This window comes from Myripristis murdjan, chromosome 19 (genome assembly GCF_902150065.1).
Source record: "Myripristis murdjan chromosome 19, fMyrMur1.1, whole genome shotgun sequence".
Classification (NCBI taxonomy): domain Eukaryota; kingdom Metazoa; phylum Chordata; class Actinopteri; order Holocentriformes; family Holocentridae; genus Myripristis; species Myripristis murdjan.
Genome location: NC_043998.1, coordinates 17,194,595 through 17,211,915, shown reverse-complemented (window position 1 = coordinate 17,211,915; position 17,321 = coordinate 17,194,595). Strand labels below are relative to the sequence as shown.

The 17,321-nt window shown below is 44.2% G+C and overlaps 3 protein-coding genes across 6 annotated transcripts; 1 reads left to right on the top strand and 2 right to left on the bottom strand.

Annotated features, from left to right (window-relative positions):
• Window positions 1-513: 513 nt before the first annotated feature.
• LOC115377496 (erythroid membrane-associated protein) lies at window positions 514-8,032 on the bottom strand. 2 transcript variants are annotated; one of them, XM_030077292.1, is made up of 11 exons: window positions 7,879-8,022; window positions 7,726-7,753; window positions 5,801-5,893; window positions 5,553-5,651; window positions 5,354-5,461; window positions 5,097-5,255; window positions 2,821-2,961; window positions 2,629-2,680; window positions 2,211-2,237; window positions 2,093-2,119; window positions 514-1,977 (listed from the first exon to the last, which is right to left on the bottom strand). In XM_030077292.1, exons 3-11 carry the CDS (start codon window positions 5,861-5,863, stop codon window positions 1,418-1,420), a joined length of 1,236 nt encoding a protein of 411 aa, XP_029933152.1. In that variant the 5' UTR covers window positions 5,864-5,893; window positions 7,726-7,753; window positions 7,879-8,022; the 3' UTR covers window positions 514-1,417. The 2 variants fall into 2 exon arrangements, with proteins under 2 accessions (XP_029933152.1, XP_029933151.1); XM_030077291.1 differs by lacking the exon at window positions 7,726-7,753 and having other exon boundaries at window positions 7,879-8,032.
• Window positions 8,033-8,950: 918 nt separating this feature from the next.
• LOC115377495 (uncharacterized) lies at window positions 8,951-14,216 on the top strand. 3 transcript variants are annotated; one of them, XM_030077288.1, is made up of 16 exons: window positions 8,951-9,201; window positions 9,523-9,630; window positions 9,802-9,877; window positions 9,982-10,138; window positions 10,380-10,425; window positions 10,577-10,635; window positions 10,899-10,934; window positions 11,125-11,177; window positions 11,278-11,410; window positions 12,516-12,730; window positions 12,913-12,958; window positions 13,139-13,204; window positions 13,303-13,362; window positions 13,554-13,639; window positions 13,921-14,015; window positions 14,095-14,216. In XM_030077288.1, the coding sequence occupies exons 1-16, from the start codon at window positions 9,165-9,167 to the stop codon at window positions 14,127-14,129; spliced, it is 1,308 nt and encodes a 435-aa protein (XP_029933148.1). In that variant the 5' UTR covers window positions 8,951-9,164; the 3' UTR covers window positions 14,130-14,216. The 3 variants fall into 3 exon arrangements, with proteins under 3 accessions (XP_029933148.1, XP_029933149.1, XP_029933150.1); XM_030077289.1 differs by lacking the exon at window positions 10,899-10,934; XM_030077290.1 differs by lacking the exon at window positions 13,139-13,204.
• A 48-nt stretch (window positions 14,217-14,264) lies between these two features.
• LOC115377497 (histone H3.3) lies at window positions 14,265-16,613 on the bottom strand. Its single transcript, XM_030077293.1, has 4 exons — window positions 16,489-16,613; window positions 15,350-15,487; window positions 15,104-15,257; window positions 14,265-15,014 (listed from the first exon to the last, which is right to left on the bottom strand). Exons 2-4 carry the CDS (start codon window positions 15,475-15,477, stop codon window positions 14,886-14,888), a joined length of 411 nt encoding a protein of 136 aa, XP_029933153.1. The 5' UTR covers window positions 15,478-15,487; window positions 16,489-16,613; the 3' UTR covers window positions 14,265-14,885.
• Between the last annotated feature and the right edge of the window lie 708 nt (window positions 16,614-17,321).

The following is a 17,321-nucleotide window of genomic DNA, read 5'->3' as shown; positions in this document are numbered from 1 at the left end:
CAAGATGTGGTATACTGCCTCAACAGTCTCTTACGCTGAGATGTATTTCTTTGGTCTGTAAGGCAAGAATATTGTGGTCCTTTGTGTAGATTTGGCTTTTTACACAATAAGGTCCTGATGTTTTTTGAGAAATGACATGTTGAGACGGGAAGATTGTATTCTGTTCTAGTTGTGTCTGTCGTCGGCTCCTACTGTATTTTGACTCAAAATGCTGTCCATTGGAAAAAAAAATGCTTAACATTTTGTCAAACGTACGGTGAGAGGACCTAGTTTTTGTGGGAAAAGGCTGTAGTGGATAACTGGATGAACTTTCTATAAAAGCACCAAAACAGACATTCAAGTACTTCTGTGCTTTTGATGAACATCAGTTACTCTTTTTAACACTTGAGCAATACCTTTTTGCATTGTCTTATTTTTTTTTTTTATCTGATGTCAGTTTTATTGCACTTAATAAAGATTTGAAATAAGCAGATTTGTGTTGAGCATCTGAATGCACCACCACTGAAGACGAGATTAACCAGTAACCGTTCATTTATTGACATTTTGAAAAAAGCATCGCCATCCCAATATTGCGCACATACCATAAACAAAAACACAACTGCAAAACTCAAGCGTGTGCATGGCAGAAACATTTGCAGCCAAAGTTGACACAAAGAGAACACAGCAGATTGAAAGTTGACTGTTTGCATGCCGTCTACCCACTCTGATTATTTGCCCCCCCCCCCCCATCACTTCTACTGTAAAACTGCACAGAACATTTGAGTAGCAGCTCACATAGTCTTTCACAGCACCATCACACTTTTATAACACAACTGACACATTTACATTCCAGGAGTCAGTTTGCAAGTGTTTTAAATGTTCAAAGTAATAAAATATGATGAAAAAAAAAAAAATAATAATAATAATAATAATAATAGCTCCCTGTCACTGAGGTCAAGTGAAAACGTTGCAGCTCCAATTCAAGTGGTTTTAATGTTTTCATTTCAGTTAAAGGATCACATGCTCGATTATGGTTTGAGAAAATTCTCTTTGGGCTTTTGAAACCTTTTCAAAACCCCACTGGATATTATCAAAAATGGATTGAGTCAAGCTGAAAAAAGCTGAAAAAGTTAACAATTTGGAGATGCAAGGTTTCCACCGCACAGAAATAACATTCATCATTACAACAAGTACAAACAATCACACAAATCCTCATGAAGGCAGAGCAACGGAGAGAATAATGCAGAATGATGGCTGATTTTATTCCTAATCTCACAAGGCAACCCACCAATAAGATCAGACTTGTAGCCCAGAACTAACACACAAAGTTCAAGCTAGTCATTGTGCCAGCAATGGACCAGAACAAAGCATAGTCTCACTGGGTTGCTGGGCGAAAGGACTGAGGAGCTATGTACAAGGAGTGGGGGTGGGGGGTGGTTCAGGTCCAGAGGCAGGGCCCGGGACAGAGGCAGCGCTGCCTGGCATCTGCTGGCCTGATCACCAGGTCTTTCACCACCTCCACGGTCCCGAACAGCGGGAACAGTTCCTCTGTGAACTCCTCGTTGAAGGTGTACAGGTGAGAGCGCTTCTCCACGTCGTAAAAGGACAGCTGGCCCTGCTCATAGTCCAGGTACACCCCTACTTTCCTGGGCACCAGGTTCAGGGGTAGCACAGAGGCGGGCACCGTCAGGGCTTTCAGATCCATGCCCCGTTCCAGACGAAGGGTCAGGTAGCCCGTATCCGTGTTGAGCGAGCGGAAGCCCTTCCTCTGGGCGGACGCCTTGGCCACGCCCAGCCGCCAGTCCCGATCCCCCACCTCCACCTCCCAGTAGTGGCGTCCGGAGGAGAAGCCTTTTTGGCCCAGAGCGCACCACCAGCTGTCGAAGCGCTGTGCACACCGCGGGACGTCCCGGCGCTCCACGCCGCAGTGCATGCGCTTCTCGTCACCGGAGATGATCAGGTCTCCGTTGGCTGTTTCTGTGTCCAGGGTGACTTCCTCTGTGGAGTTGTGCAACAGAATGAAAAGATGAAATATGGTAACATCAGACGACAGAGGTTTTAGGAATACAGATGCAAAAAGGATCCAGATGATGCAGCTGAATAGTTTACATACCTGCAGCATCGCAAATCCAATTCCACACTGAAAAGAAAGTGAGGGGAAAGGTTTTCAATCTGCTTTAAACTGCATTTTCAGATAATGCGATCAATCACTGATCAGGATTTGCACCTACCGCTGTGAGGGATGTAGCGGATAGCATCTGGAAGAACAAGTGAAGACTGTGGTTATAAAAAGCCTGGAGACGTGTCAGTCATCACACTAATCCCTTCAGCTGGCACGTTCCCAGGTTGCTGGTGTGCATGATAATATAATCACTAATCAGTGCCAATTAGCTGCAGCTCATGTGACTCATCAAGTTTTAACTCCTGCTAAAGAGATTGACTGATCCATCAGTCAGCTGATTGATGATTAAACCAATGATCGCTCTGTGCTGCTGTGCACGTAAACGGTTACAGCTGATACCAGTTCGCACATACAAAGGGCTGTGTGAAGTCTTTGAGTGAGTGCATCTTTTATTATTAAAATTACATGAGAACACTCCCTCCAATTCATCAAAAGTCAACCAGACAATCACTCAAAGCTCCACTTACCGATCTTCTGGCTCCTCTGCTTTCTCACCAGCCATTGTTTGGTCACATCCTCCTACAAAAGACACACACACACACACACACACATTAATATTACTATACTTGTGTGGAGAAGAGACTTGTGGGGCTGCCTCTGCACCTCCTGGGACGAGGTGTGCCCTCAATGTGAAATAAATATGCGATGGAGATCTAGACCTTGTCTGGGTTGTTGGCATTCAGCACAGCCAGCATGACGAGCTCCATGGCTGGGAGCAGGTTGGGAAGACGGCCCCTCTTCCACTGGAACTCCAGGTCGTCCAGCATCATCAACACAGGCTCTCCTGGCCACACAGTGGGCTGCAAGGAGGACAATGTAAGCAATGGGGCGCTTCAGAAAAATGCAGGCAGAGAGGGGAGAAATTAAATATCCATGTCCAACCCACAGCGCATTCAGAAAGCATTCAGACCCCCTTCACTTTTTTCACTTTTGTTATGTTGCAGTCTGATGCTACAATCGTTTAAATTCATTTTTTCTCTCAATCTACACACAAAGAGAAGACAGAATTGCAGAATTTTTTATAAATTTATTAAAAAGAAAAAACTGAAATACCACACTGATTTAAGCATTCAGACCCTTTACCCGGTACTTAGTTGAAGCCCCTTTGGCACCGATTACAGCCTCAAGTTTTTTTGGGTATGATGCAACAAGCTTTGCACACCTGGACTGGGGGATTTTCTCCCATTCTTCTTTGCAAATCCTCTCAAACTTGGCCAGGTTGGATGGGGACAGTCGGTGGACAGACATTTTCAGGTCTCTCCAGAGATGTTTGATAGGGTTCAAGTCAGGGCTCTGGCTGGGCCACTCTAGGACATTCACAGAGTTGTCCCTAAGTCACTCCTGTGTTGTCTTGGCTGTGTGCTGAACCTTCGGCCTAGTCTGAGGTCCTGAGCACTGTGGAACAGTTTTTCATTAAGAATATCTCTGTACTTTGCTCCATTCAGCTTTAACTCAACCCTGACCAGTCTCCCAGTCCCTGCTGCTGAAAAACACCCCAACAGCATGAAGCTGCCACCACCATGCTGCACTGTTGGGATAGTTTTGGGCAGGTGATGAGCAGTGCCTGGTTTCCTCCACACATAACGTTTGGAATTGAGGCCAAACAGTTCAATCTTGGTTTCATCAGACCAGAGAATCTTGTTTCTCACAGTCTGAGAGTCTTTCAGCTGCTTTTTTGCAAACTCCAAGCAGACTTTCACGTGTTTTACACTGAGGAGAGGCTTCCATCTAGCCACTCTGCCAGATTGGTGGAGGACCGCAGTGATGGTTGCCCTTCTGGAGCTTTGTCCCATCTCCACACAGGATCTCTGGAGCTCAGTCAGAGTGACTATCGCGTTCTTGGTAACTACTTTCTCACTAAGGCCCTTCTCCCACGACTGTTCAGTTTGGCTGGGTGACCAGCTCTTGGAAGAGTCCTGGTTGTGCCAAACTTCTTCCATTTGAGAACTATGGAGGCCACTGTGCTCTTGGGAACCTTCAGTGCAGCAGAAATTATTTTGGAGCCTTCCCCAGATCTGTGCCTTGCAACAATCCTGTCTCTGAGCCCTGACAGGCAGTTCCTTTGACCTCATGGCTTGGTTTTTGCTCTGATATGCATTGTCAGCTGTGAGGCCTTCTACAGAGAGGTGTGTGCCTTTCCAAATCATGTCCAATCAATTTAATTTACCACAGGTGGACTCTAATCAACTCGCAACGATCAAGAGAAATGGGAGGCACCTGAGCTAAATGTCAAGTGTTGTTGCAAAGTGTCTGAATACTTATGTCAATGTGATATTTCATTTTTTCCTTTTTCATAAATTTGCAAAAAATTTCTACAATTCTGTTTTCACTTTGTCATTATAGGGGTACTGAGTGTAGATTAATGAGAAAAAAATAATTTAAATGATTGTAGCATCAGGCTACAACATAACAAAAGTGAAAGAAGTGAAGGGGGTCTGAATACTTTCTGAATGCACTGTATATCATTTGTTAGAGTGTCTATGGATATTCTCATTTATCCAGGTCATCGTTCTCTTTGGGCAAACTGAATCGTAGGCAACTGGACTTGTATTTGTCTTAGGAAGACGTTTCGCCTCTTATCCAAGGGGCTTCATCAGACGAGTGCAGACTAGAAAGACCGATGCGCATGAACTGATGAAGCCCCTTGGATAAGAGGCGAAACGTCTTCCTAAGACAAATACAAGTCCAGTTGCCTACGATTCAATTTGCCCAAAGAGATTTGTTAGAGTGCAATATCATACACAGGTTTCTGTTTTTTCTCATGGGCAATCATAACTCCAGCATGAACACAGGAGGATGTTTGTGAAGGCTGGAATTCGGCTTAATCATCTTTATCAGATATGAGACGGCAAACTGAGTCTGGTATGAATTGCCAAGGTGCTGCTGCAGACAGAAGCAAGGCACCACTTGTGAACATAAACCATCGCGTGCACACCTTAGGCCCACTTTTAATCTCTCGTGTCCAGTCCATGATGACTCTTTTGTGGGGTCCCATGTCGCACTCGCCCCCTGACTCCAGCATGCAGAGGAAGTGGTCCTTCCAGGCCCTCTTCTCTGGCTTCTCATACTGGTACTCAGTCAGGATGATCCGCGGCTGCAGATAAAGGACATCGAAAAAGCACTTAGTAACTAACCACATACTAGATAAATGGAATGCATTATTATCGGATAGACACTGGCAGTGTTTTGCACCTGCACTGCCTTCTCTAGCACGGCGGCCCAGTCCATTATGAACTCACGACACACACGGGGAGGCCAGGTATCCTCTGTCGTCCAGATGTGGCTGAGGATGCTTGATCTCTAAGGTAAAAACGGAAAATCGTTGGAGGTTTACATGTTTGTGTAACAGAGAAAGTGAGAGAGCGAGGGGAAAGGAGGAAAGAGAGCCTACCTGGCAAATTCTGTTCAGTTCTCGGGCCAGCTCCATGATAAATAGCTGACTTTCCACCAGCGGCTCTTTCTTTTCATGTCTCACTCGTTTACGGGACTCCTGGCACAAACGAAAAAAAATGTTAAGGTACAAAAGGACCATAGATAAGAATGAACCACGCACTATAACGTGCACAAATGAAGCACTTGCAGCAAATTAATGATCCACAGTGATTCCGACGGGAACTGAGCGGTGACGTTTGCTCCTACCTTCAGCCGGATTTTGAGCTTTTTGGCTGGCTCGATAAGGAACTGCAGGCAGTCCTTCATCATGCTGGCAGCTGGAGAGCGAGGCCCGATGCCCTGTGGTACAATAATAAAAAAGCTTTAGGATGCTGGCACTCATTCTGTCAAAGCTGGACCTGAACTGCAGCTGAGTGGGCTACTACCGCCCTCACAAATCGATGAGAGAGCAGAAAGCGGTAATTTATGAGAGGTGGCAAAATGTGTGTGCGTGAGAGAGAGAGAGAGAGAGAGAGAGAGGGGGACAGAGAGAGAGAGAGAGAGAGAGAGAGAGAGAGGGGGGAGAAAGCACTGCAGAACTTTTATCACAGCTCTGCAAGGAAGGTCCACAGAGGGCTCATTAGGCACTGCAAACTACCACCGGGTGAGGAGGGGGGGGAAGGAGAGAGGAAGCATGCCTTGATAGGAAAACGTGGCATCAGACAGATTTGAGAAATGCCTCCTTGAGAAATTCAGAGGCGAGAGACCACGCAGTGACATGAATTTCCTGACGCGCATGTGGGTCGATGCATCTTAACCGCGGCCTTGAAATTGGGAATGTATTCCAAGGAGACCTGAGACAGCAGCTCGGAGCGCTTTTACAGCACTGCGGGTGGGGGGGTAGAAGCGTTGCACCCATTGTTGTTGAATCAGCAGCCCGCCCCTGCACGCACAGTTTGATGTGCAGAGGGGATTTGCTGTTCTTTCTGTGATGTGGCGGAGGAGGTGGAGGTGTGGAGGCCGTGCCAAAGGACGATGTTATTGACTTTCCAGGGAAATAAAGAGCACTGGGAGTTTGAAGATGTTGGCAAGGAAATTGTGGCAATCAGGTGAAAGGCTCACAATCAGGACTGAGAGCTGTCAAAGTTTTACTCTTGTCACATTGTACATAATCAATTATTTGACCTCAGTCACAATACGTGCCACTGAAAATCACGTCATTGTTTTACACTTTGTGACACAATAAGCTTTGATTGTGACACAATAAGCTGGGACAAAATAAAGGCTGAACCCACCTAAATCAGGTTTCCTGTTTTGACTGAGGAACAAGATTTTCCCTGGTTTTTAGTTAAGATGTAAATCTGACTGACCTAAATTCCTAGTCATAGCAAGCAGCATCAGACTAATGCAAGTTGCATGAGGACAGGGGGGAAGCATAATTAATGCATTTCTCAGAATAGCACTGATTTTTGTTTCTGTTGATTTACTCCGTGGTGATCAGTGATGTCACCCACCTTCATTTGCCATCCCATCACTAATTGTTAATGAGCCCTCTGGCTTTGTCCTGAAACGTCTCACCAACGTGTCAGGGACATGAGTGAAAAATATAAATGACTGGAGGATTAACTTCAGCCCACACTGGCCAAGACACGTGTTGGAGAGGGTAAGGACACGCTGCTCAGCTGGGCCAACTGAGCCTGTAAACGAATTAAGTCGATATGGGTCAAATTGCTCCACAATCAGTGCAGTTTGGGGTGGGAGGATACGCACCGCATAGCACCTCCAAAATCTACCAGGAGACTTGTGTGTGTAGGCTACATATTATCTCCAATCAAGATGCAGGGTTTATTTTTAGCGCTTGAACATGGCAAGAGCTGTGCGGTGGAGTGTCGCTTAGAGATTATAAGAAATCCAGGATTACCACCCGTGCGTTTTTGCGGTGCACAAGCTCAGGTAGTGACTTTCTATGTTAAGGCTAAAACAGAACAACCTCTGTCTGCAAGACAAAACAAAAACAAATACACCGGTGAGCCGCGCACAGCAACCAGCGTACATTATTCATGGGAGACGGATTATTTCACAGTAACCACAAGAGCACTTAATTGGATTAGGTGTGGGATGTTATGCCTGCAATGTATGACAAAAATCTAATGTTGGAGCAGCACATTCTGCTAAGAAAGACACAAAGTTACCTTATGCGAATATATTCCATGCACAGCACTGTAATAAATCAAAAACATTATTTTATTTAATAATCAGCTCCTTGTGACACTGGTTCAATTCAATGTTTGTATGAGGAATGCCGTCACAGATAGGGAAAGTTTGGGGGGAAATGTAAGCCTTACCTTGTTAGTATCCTTTCAGCAAAGAGCGTTGCGTGGCTCCTCTTTGTGTCTTTCACCAAAGTCCGGGTAATTTAGTACCGCGCCATTCCTCAGACACGCAGCTTCCTCCACTCCAACTGCGGCAGGAAGGCAGAGAGCGCTCTTATCTACGGGCGTTTCCGCTGAGCTGCAGTTTGGAAACATGACACTAGAGGCCGCCAAAGCGCTTGCGTTAACACCCGGAGCAGCCTAAACCCCCCTTTTTGCCAAGGGAGTCACATTGTGTTGATTCTGCGCTATATTTCCACTGAGGTTTAATTAAATGTCGCCAAACACTAGTACGCTAAAGAGCTGATTGATAAGGTTACTTTATTGAGCAGGGGCTTCTGTTTCATGTGTGACTAATTTCAAGCGAATTCATTTGTGTTTGAGTGTTGAACTAATCAGCCATTCTTTTGTATGCTAATGAATACGCTTGGTCGTAGTTTACATAGGATACATGTTAAATACACTAGATTCATAATAATGGTGCCTTAAAGTGCTGTCGGAAATACTGTGATTTTGAGTTAAGGATAAGTGGTAAATGGGCATGTTAAACAGATGATAAAAGTGATGTAATATATTATTATATGTTACCACTTGGCAATTGCCATTCTTTGTAAGTAATTAGCACTGTTGTATATTTCAGTTTTCTTTTGTTGCACAACTGAACGTTAATGTATCAGAATCTTATAGGTCCACTTTCAGGTAGCAGGTTAATCAGAACATTGATTACATGCCTTTAGCACATTTATGCTATTCATTCACAGCACAACTTGATATATTATTGGGGGGGGGGGGGGGGGGGGGGGGGGGGGATTTAACAAATGTACTTTTACTCCAGTCCAGGGTCCTGGCTTCAAAGACTGACCTCTGATCTCTATTCCCATGAAAGCAGCATGATGTTCAGGGTGTTGCCGCCAGGGCGCAATTTTGGAAGAAGACCACTAGAGGTCGCTAGAGCCAATATGGAATTAATATCTCTGTGTACTTTATCTCCAAGCTTCCTAATAACATTATTGAAACGCCTTACGCGGCGCAGAGAGCGGTGATTTGCCTAACAGGTGATCGGATTAAATGATTTTGGCTGAAAGACAGCAGGAATAACAGTAATCCGTCCAGCTGCTGTTCTGTGCTGCGTGAGTCCTGGTGGAAGGGGAGGGAGAGTGTCTCGGTATGCCGTGGTAGTGATACACGGAAGTGTGCGTGTCGTGTGGTGTTTAAATGACAGGAGGATAGGTACACCTGATTACTGCTGTTCCTGCAATATGGCACCCAAAGACCCTCTTCTCGGGACTCTCAAAGGTAAAATACATAATAATCTGCTGTTGGTTGATAATTTATGTTTTGGGTTAGGTTTGCGCGTCTTATATGTCTTGACAAATGAGAGACTTTGACTCTTGATCAGCAGTTTAAATTTCCACCATAAAAAGCAGAAATATTGCCATAAAATCCTCTCAAATCCCTCTGATCTGCCGGTTGTCTGTCTCAGTCACACATCACAAATTGTCACAGGTGATGGTCCCGATGGTTGCCTGGAAACTGCAGCGCTTCTTTCGCCGCTGTCATGCAGACTGAGTGTGTTTCTGTCCCCCCCCCCCCCCCCCCCCCCCCCCCCCCTCGCAGTGTGTCTGCTGAACCTGCAGTCAGATGGAGACACGGTGACGGACAGCAGCCCTCACCTCGCCTCCTGCTGCGAGCTGCTGGAGCTCATCCTCAGGAAGGGACTGCAGCGTGAGTGTCCCACTGACACCTGCATGTGTCCCTCATTCATGTCTCTTGCATGCATGCATCCCATTTGGTTCACAGTGTATGCAATATGTTTTCAGTTAATTTCATCATCATCATCATCATCATCATCATCATCATCATGCAGTGTGTGACTGTGTGTGTTGTGTCCCTCAGAGCCGGTTCTCAGTCTGATACACAGAGACTACTGGCAGTGTTTTGAGCAGATTCCCCATCAAGACACCTGTGGCAGGTAATACGAAGAACATCTATGGATATGTGGGACATTTTATAGTCCTCACAGAATTACGGTATTATAAACAAACCTAATCCGAACTAATGTCTGTATTTGTGCAGGCTGTCTGCTCTGTCTTTGGCCCTCGAGCAGACCAGGGTTTGCAGGAAGCTGCTCACGGCTCAGGGCCGAGGCCGCTACCTGCTCAGACTGGCCCTCAGCCGCAAGGCCCTGCCACAGTTCATCGCGCACCTTCTGCACACACCCAGAATCCTCGAGGTCTGACTTTTTATATCTGCTTTGCAATTCAGATCATTTAATGCCTGGAGCATGGCAATAATACAAGCAGGGTGACAGGCTTAATTGCCTGCGTAGCTGGGTGGATACAACATGGCTTCTTTCCCCTTTGTGCTCACACGCACTAAAAATACATGCAGTTTGCTGACATTACTAATGAGCTACCAGTCACTACTCTGCTTCAAATAATCCTGAGGGTTTGTGTGGTTTTGCTCTCCTGCAGTGGTACAGCCCAGCCGTCTCCATCCTCAGGAATGAGGAATTTTTGGGTGAGGCTTGTTTTTACATTATCTGATTGTTTTTCACCAAATACTTGGCAGTAGCTTAAGGCATCCTAAAGAAATAGTTTTCATCTGCTGGCACTCACAGTGTGTGCCAGCAACAACAATCTTGATGGTGAAATATCCTTCCTGCTTCCAGAGCCTTTCATGTCACTGCTGCTGGTTCTCTCTCAGATGGAGTTCAAGCTGGACATGCAGGTCAAAGCAAATCCTTGTATATACTAGATATACACATACCACATATACAGACTGTCATTGCAAAATACTGTTTATTCATGTATTGCTACAAATCATCAGCCATTTCAGAACCTTTTTTTTTTCCTAACAACAGAGGTCTTAGTTGATGTCTAAGTCAAGTTATAACCCAAAATGTGATTTACATTCATGCAAGAGTCAAATGGTGGATCTTTCACTCTGGAAGGTAATCAAGCTTTGTGACTCTGCCTTCATCTTTTACACAGAACTGCAGTTTTCTGGACGAGAGCTGGCTCTTACCAGTAAGACACTGTAGAACTTTATTTGCCAACTTCTCGCAACACCACAGAGCTATTATAGTTTTAGCGGCCATGATAAACCCATAAATCCATAAAAAACAACTCAAAAGGAGCAGCTTGCATGAGGTACTGAAATTTCTGTGATATACAATGGGAAATAGTCTGCTGATCTTGTTTTGGTTTGTGCTCCCAGGTATGTGAGACATATGAAGCAGTGCCCTGTCGGGAGATCGGGATGGTGCTAAGGTTTGTATCCTCTGCTCTGCAAACAGCGTCTCTACCCAACATGTCAGTGCATCTGCACAGGACGTCCATGCATGCTCAGTGTTCTCTCTGTGTGTGTCAGGTATCTCAGTGGGCGAGTCTTCGTCCTAGACCTCCTGCCTGGCAGTCAGGCTCAGGTCGACAAGTTTATCCGTCCTGGTGATGTCATCGATGAGATCAACGGAATCTCCCTGAGGAATTCCAAGAATGGACAGGTGAGAAAATCCTCACAAGAAAACAAAAAACGAAAAAGAACATCACCTGCAGATTCTCAAACTTCAGCAAAAGAAAATCCTAAGAAAAAGATGTCGCACGCTAGGGCACACTGTTTAACTGACAAATCATATATGGGAAAAATACCACAGCAATGACCACTTTACATAAAATATACAGACAAAGAAAGTACAACTTATGGACTGCCACTTTAAAAAGAAGTCAGGATTCTCTAAGTTAAAATTAAGACAAACCAAACTAGTTGAGACTAGTACAGGCACATGTTTTCCTGAGAGCTAGGAAAGAATTGCCACAAAGTGAGACCCTTGGTTAATATAATTTACAGGGTTTGTGCAGGTGCTGAAAATCATTGAAAATCCCTGAATTTTAACGTGGTATTTTCAAGGTTTGCTTGGATTTGTAATGAAGTGCTTGAAATTGCTTGAAATTGTAATTGCATTACTTTCATAGTAAATGGCTGGGTCGGTGACACATTTTGAAACTTGAAACTTTTTTTCTTTTAATCTCCCTTTTAAATTCCCTTCTGTAGAATACCCTCATTAAACATAATTTTGGCTGTTTATAGCACGATAACATCTGATTTAATGTGAGGAAAAAGTAAAATGATCATTTTGAGAAGCCATAAACACCCATAAGGTTCAGGTTCAGGTTTGTTTATTGTCATTCTTACACATGACACATAAGAATGAAATTTGTACCCAGATCCAGCAGCGTACAAGAGCAATACAAATTAATAACTGTCAAGCTAAGCTATGATAAAGATAAAAATAAATAATTAATGTAATGGCTAAAACAAGCAGCATTGTAAGAACAGAGTAGCATAGAGACAATAGAAAGTGCAGGGCTGGTTAGAGAGGCACAGAGTTCATCTTTCTCACAGCCTCTGGGTAAAAGCTGCGTTTGAACCTTGATGCTGGAAAAGCTTGAAAATGCTTGAAAAGTACTTGAATTTGATTTAAGATAGGGTGTAAGCACACTGAATTTAGAAATCCAGCTTATCTCCAGCCTTAAGACTTGTTCCATGAAGGGTTCTGATACATGCCATGGTTTACAATTTGCAAAACTAGCCTCCTCTGATTTCCCCAGGCGGGCATGGTCCTGTCCCGGCTGAAGGGCCGTCCTCTGTCCATGCGGGTCCTTCGATGGAGGGACCGTGACGGAGGCGTGTATCGGCCCCTGATCAAGCTCCTGCGGGCCCTGAGGGTGGAGAACCCCACGCTGCAGCTCGGCCCTGCGTCTTCACAGCAGTCAGCGGACGAGGAACAGCGGCCCACTCCGTCTCAGTGTCTCAAAGACGGAAGGCAAGTCAGCTGCCACCTTCTGAAGTTAACCCATGTTCACAACTGGACCTGTCCACCTAATCTGACCTGTCTGTTTAATCAGGATACTGATCAGTTTTAGTTTCCAGTTATATTTGTTAATGTGACATTTTGAATGCCATTTTTGCCCTCGGCTAAGACACTGAACCACCTCTCCTCAGCAGGATTGTGTACATTGTGCAGTTCTTGGGAAAGGCAAACATTGGAATGGTATATATATTTGTTTGTGCATTCTAATTTGATCTATACCTGTGATCTCAGTGACTTAAATTTATTGTGTTTATGTAGCGTGCTTTATGGTTGTGTATCCAATCACGTGTCTGTCAGATTGTGAGTGTGCATGTCTTGTGAGAGAATTCTCTGACACTGACAGCTGGTCTGCTTTTATAGTTTGGAGGCAAGGAGGTGTTGCAGCATGCAATCCCACAAGTCTTGCAGAAAAACCAGCCTAGCAAGGTAGGCAGTACCTGCCTCAGGGCATGTGGACATTGTTATGTTAATCTGGGACACATAGTCCATAATATCATGCACTCAGTCTGTCATTTTTCCCGCAGGAAGTACTCTTTGACATGAAAGAAACACATTTAACATGCACAGAGAAAAACACTAAGCTGGTGAGTAAAGCACTGGCTGTATTCATTACTTATTTATGTTCATGCTGCCTGCTGCCTGCTTTAGTAACAAGTCTGACTCCCTCTGTGCTATTTCTGGGCAATGCTCAGTATTCCTCATGAATTTGCAGAGAAAACCTCATTCTGTCAAAATATACTGAGGATGTCTTCATGTGTCTCATGTTTTTGTTCAGGAGCTCTTCCAGCATCACTACCCAGAAATCTCATGTGTAGGGAGGTATGGGCAACCAGACTACACAATATTTGCTTTCTGTGTAGCGTAAGTATTTTGAGCTCATTTTATGCTGAACCCTAGTCTATGATTAAACAGCATGCACATCCTCATGCAGGCACATGGCTAAGTGACCTAGAATATTTCTTTGCCCAAGTATTCATGGCAGGGTTACCATGCATTCATGGTAATCCTCACACTCTGCATGTTTCTGTCTCATGGCTCCATAGAAACATCATGTTGGTGATGCAATACCCAAGTCATTACAGGTCTGTTGTCATTGGCTGGACCCAGATGTCATCTAAGCTTATGATTGGCTCTTTTCACAGAGACTCCCCAGAAACGCCTCAGTCCACAGGCTTCTGTTGTGTAGCACTGAGAGCCAGTACAGTAAAAGAGTGCGAGGAGATAGTCTGCCGTATTGGTAAGGCATACTACAATTATGAGGTTATAAGTTAATTTAAGTATTCAGCTCACTGTTTTGTTTTTTTCTTTTCCCCCAGCCACCGGTTTCAAGCATACTGAGTGGTTTGTATGACAAATCACTTCACACTACCTTCCTGTTGTACTTGATGTGATTGTGATTAACTGTACAGTATGTATATAAAGATGAATATCAACACCATATCATTGTCTGGTTGTTTCAGTACACATTAAGTAAACACTGCAAGACTTTACTTGTAAAGACCTTTAATAGAAAGACATGTGACACCACTTCATAAATAGTATTAAATGTAGCTGCCAAGATTTTTATGTTGGAAAAATAACATGTAAAAAGCAGTCCAGAAAAATACAGGGGGGCTGTCATGCACCTCACTGAGTGTACAGTGTGACTGTATAAACAATACCCTGACACTACAGAGACCTGTTGTGCAAGACATGCTGGCATACTGTGGAAAAGGGTAGATGGATGAAGGAACCCTCAACCCCCATGGAAGATGTGAAGAATTCAGCATCACCTCAGAAAACTCCCACCTCACCTGGAGCCTGATACCCACAAGGAACCAAAAGGACTTTTCAAAGGTGGTAGGGCTTCCCACCAACCACTGTTGACATGTAAAAATGACCCATTATGGAGCCGAGTAGATAATCCCATGTTCTGCTGCACACCCATCTCCAACTACCTCAATCTGAATTCAGGTTTGCGGAATGACTGATGCATTTATCTCGTCCTAAAATACAATACAAAAATCAAAAAGAATTTTTTAAAAATACCAAAGAAATAAAATGTCCACAAAAACGATTAAGTACGATAAATAGGATCATTTGTCTTGCCAATGCTGCCACTAGCCACTTAGGCCCTCTCTCCCCTTATCCTACGGGCCAGCTGGATGTCTTTGGGCATGATAGTGACACGTTTTGCGTGGATGGCGCACAGGTTGGTGTCCTCAAACAGACCCACCAGGTATGCCTCACTGGCCTCCTGTTGGTGGAACAGAAACAATGTTTAAGTCAACAGAAACTACAGCTAATGATATTTTGGAGAGCATCTCCACGTTATGCATTACTCACCTGAAGAGCTCCAATGGCCGCACTCTGGAAGCGCAGATCAGTCTTGAAGTCCTGGGCGATTTCTCTCACCAGACGCTGGAAGGGCAGCTTGCGAATTAGCAACTCTGTAGACTTCTGGTAACGACGGATCTCTCTCAGAGCCACAGTCCCGGGCCTAGATATCAGTACAAGTTGAGTAAATTAAACATGCCGAAATTAAGCGAGCAAGTCATTTTGAAACAATATTGACCTTAAAATGCTGCATACCTGTAGCGATGGGGCTTCTTCACTCCTCCCGTGGAAGGTGCGCTCTTCCTGGCTGCCTTGGTTGCAAGCTGCTTCCTTGGCGCCTTTCCACCGGTGGATTTACGGGCGGTCTGCTTGGTACGGGCCATCTCTCACTAGCTAAAACACAAAACAGCAATGTTTAAAGACACTGACAAAGGGTAACAGTCCAGGAGGCGCAAAAGATGAGAAGAGAAAGGAGCCCGGGATCAAATCAACCCGCACAGGTCTCCCAACTCTAGCCTGCGATCGCTAGATTTGTTAGCAATGCTGCCGTGTGAATGGGACCTCCACACGTCAATAGCGTTTCCTGGCAGCGCGGGGATTTCTAACATGTCAGGTGGTAATTGTGGTGTAGTTTTTGTAGTTAAGATTGGTTTTGGGTAACCTTGGGGAGAAGGAAGAGAATGAATACAACTACATCAGAAATTTTGTCGCTGCTGACCGATAACAAAACCTACCGCTGGGAGGCCTCTGGTGTGTTCCAGTGCGCTCCGTTTACACACCCCGCCTCCCACCAGCAAGGCCCAAATAAATTCAACAGCAGTCTCAAATGGGGCGCGCTACATCGACTTATCATTCACAAGTCATAATATATCGCCCCATAGTCACTTAACAGTTTCATTAAGAGTTACCAAGCTAATTGGCTAACAGTAAACAGAGGCAACCTGGGAGACAAGCGACAAGAATGTCCACCGACGGCAGTATCAGGCCGGCCTGCCAATGTTCGCTTTTCCACTTCGCCATTTTCACATTTGGTCAATTCACCCCTAGGCGACATTGCTCCGAATCGGCTTTACTAACATTAACTACACCTGCCCGCATGCCAACTATCGTTAAGTATACTAGAGGCCACTACTCGATATTTACCTGCGATACTAAAGCTGTTTTTCGATGTTTTGATTTCCCTGCGCCGAGCGAGCGCTGCCGTTAAAACAGGGACGTTAACGGTTAGACTCCATTGTTCTATTTTTAGCTAAAGCTAACGTTAGCTAGCCTACATATTAGCCAGCCACCTAGCCGAAAAGTACTCGTTAATAGGAAGCCCTACCCAAAGACACAAACATACGATAGAAAGAATGAACTCGCATACATTCTCTACACACTACAAATATATTTACCTCCAGGAACTGCTGTGAAGAAAGGAAAAAAAATCAGCTGATTGCTCCTATTTTACGTCCACTGAAAACGACGGCGGGCGAAGTGTGTTTGGTGGGGGATGTGCCGACGTATTTATACGTCCCCGTTACGTTACGCGTGTAGAAAACTACACGCTCATTGGTTCTTCTTCCTATCAGTCACAACAACGGCCACCCATTGGTGGTTCATTTTGGCCCGTCCAGCCAGTGAAATGTTTTGAATAAAGACGTAAACGTGAACGTGCATATTTTCGTGTTATCGTTTGCCGTTAGAAGCGCGCGTATCACTGTAAATAGCTTGCTGTGTATAGCATGTGGATTGTTACAAGAAAAATATTGATACTCTTTGTTCTTTTTGCAGCAACGCAGAGGAAACAATATGTCATTTATTTTGGGATTGCACCCACTCGCATGTATTTTGGATTGATTTAAATAATTTCATAAATACCAAACTTGACCCCTCATGTAAATTGAACTTTCAACATATTTTATTTGGCCTTTCACAAATTGATAAAATAAATATAGAGAAAAGATATATCATCAATCTCTTAATAATATTTGCTAAATTTCACATTCATTGTACTAAGTTTGCACACCAACGTCCTAATATTATTGTTTTCAAAGCAATGTTTTCCAATTATTTAGGTAATTTGAAGAACATTATTAATTCTAAAGCATGTAAAACAAGGAGACTATGTCAAGTTTATAATCTTATTTAATTTATAATTTCTGCTTCTGTACCTCGAGCTCTCTTATTATTTTATTTTATTTTTATTATTATTTTTATTATTATTTTTATTTTTATTTTTATTTTT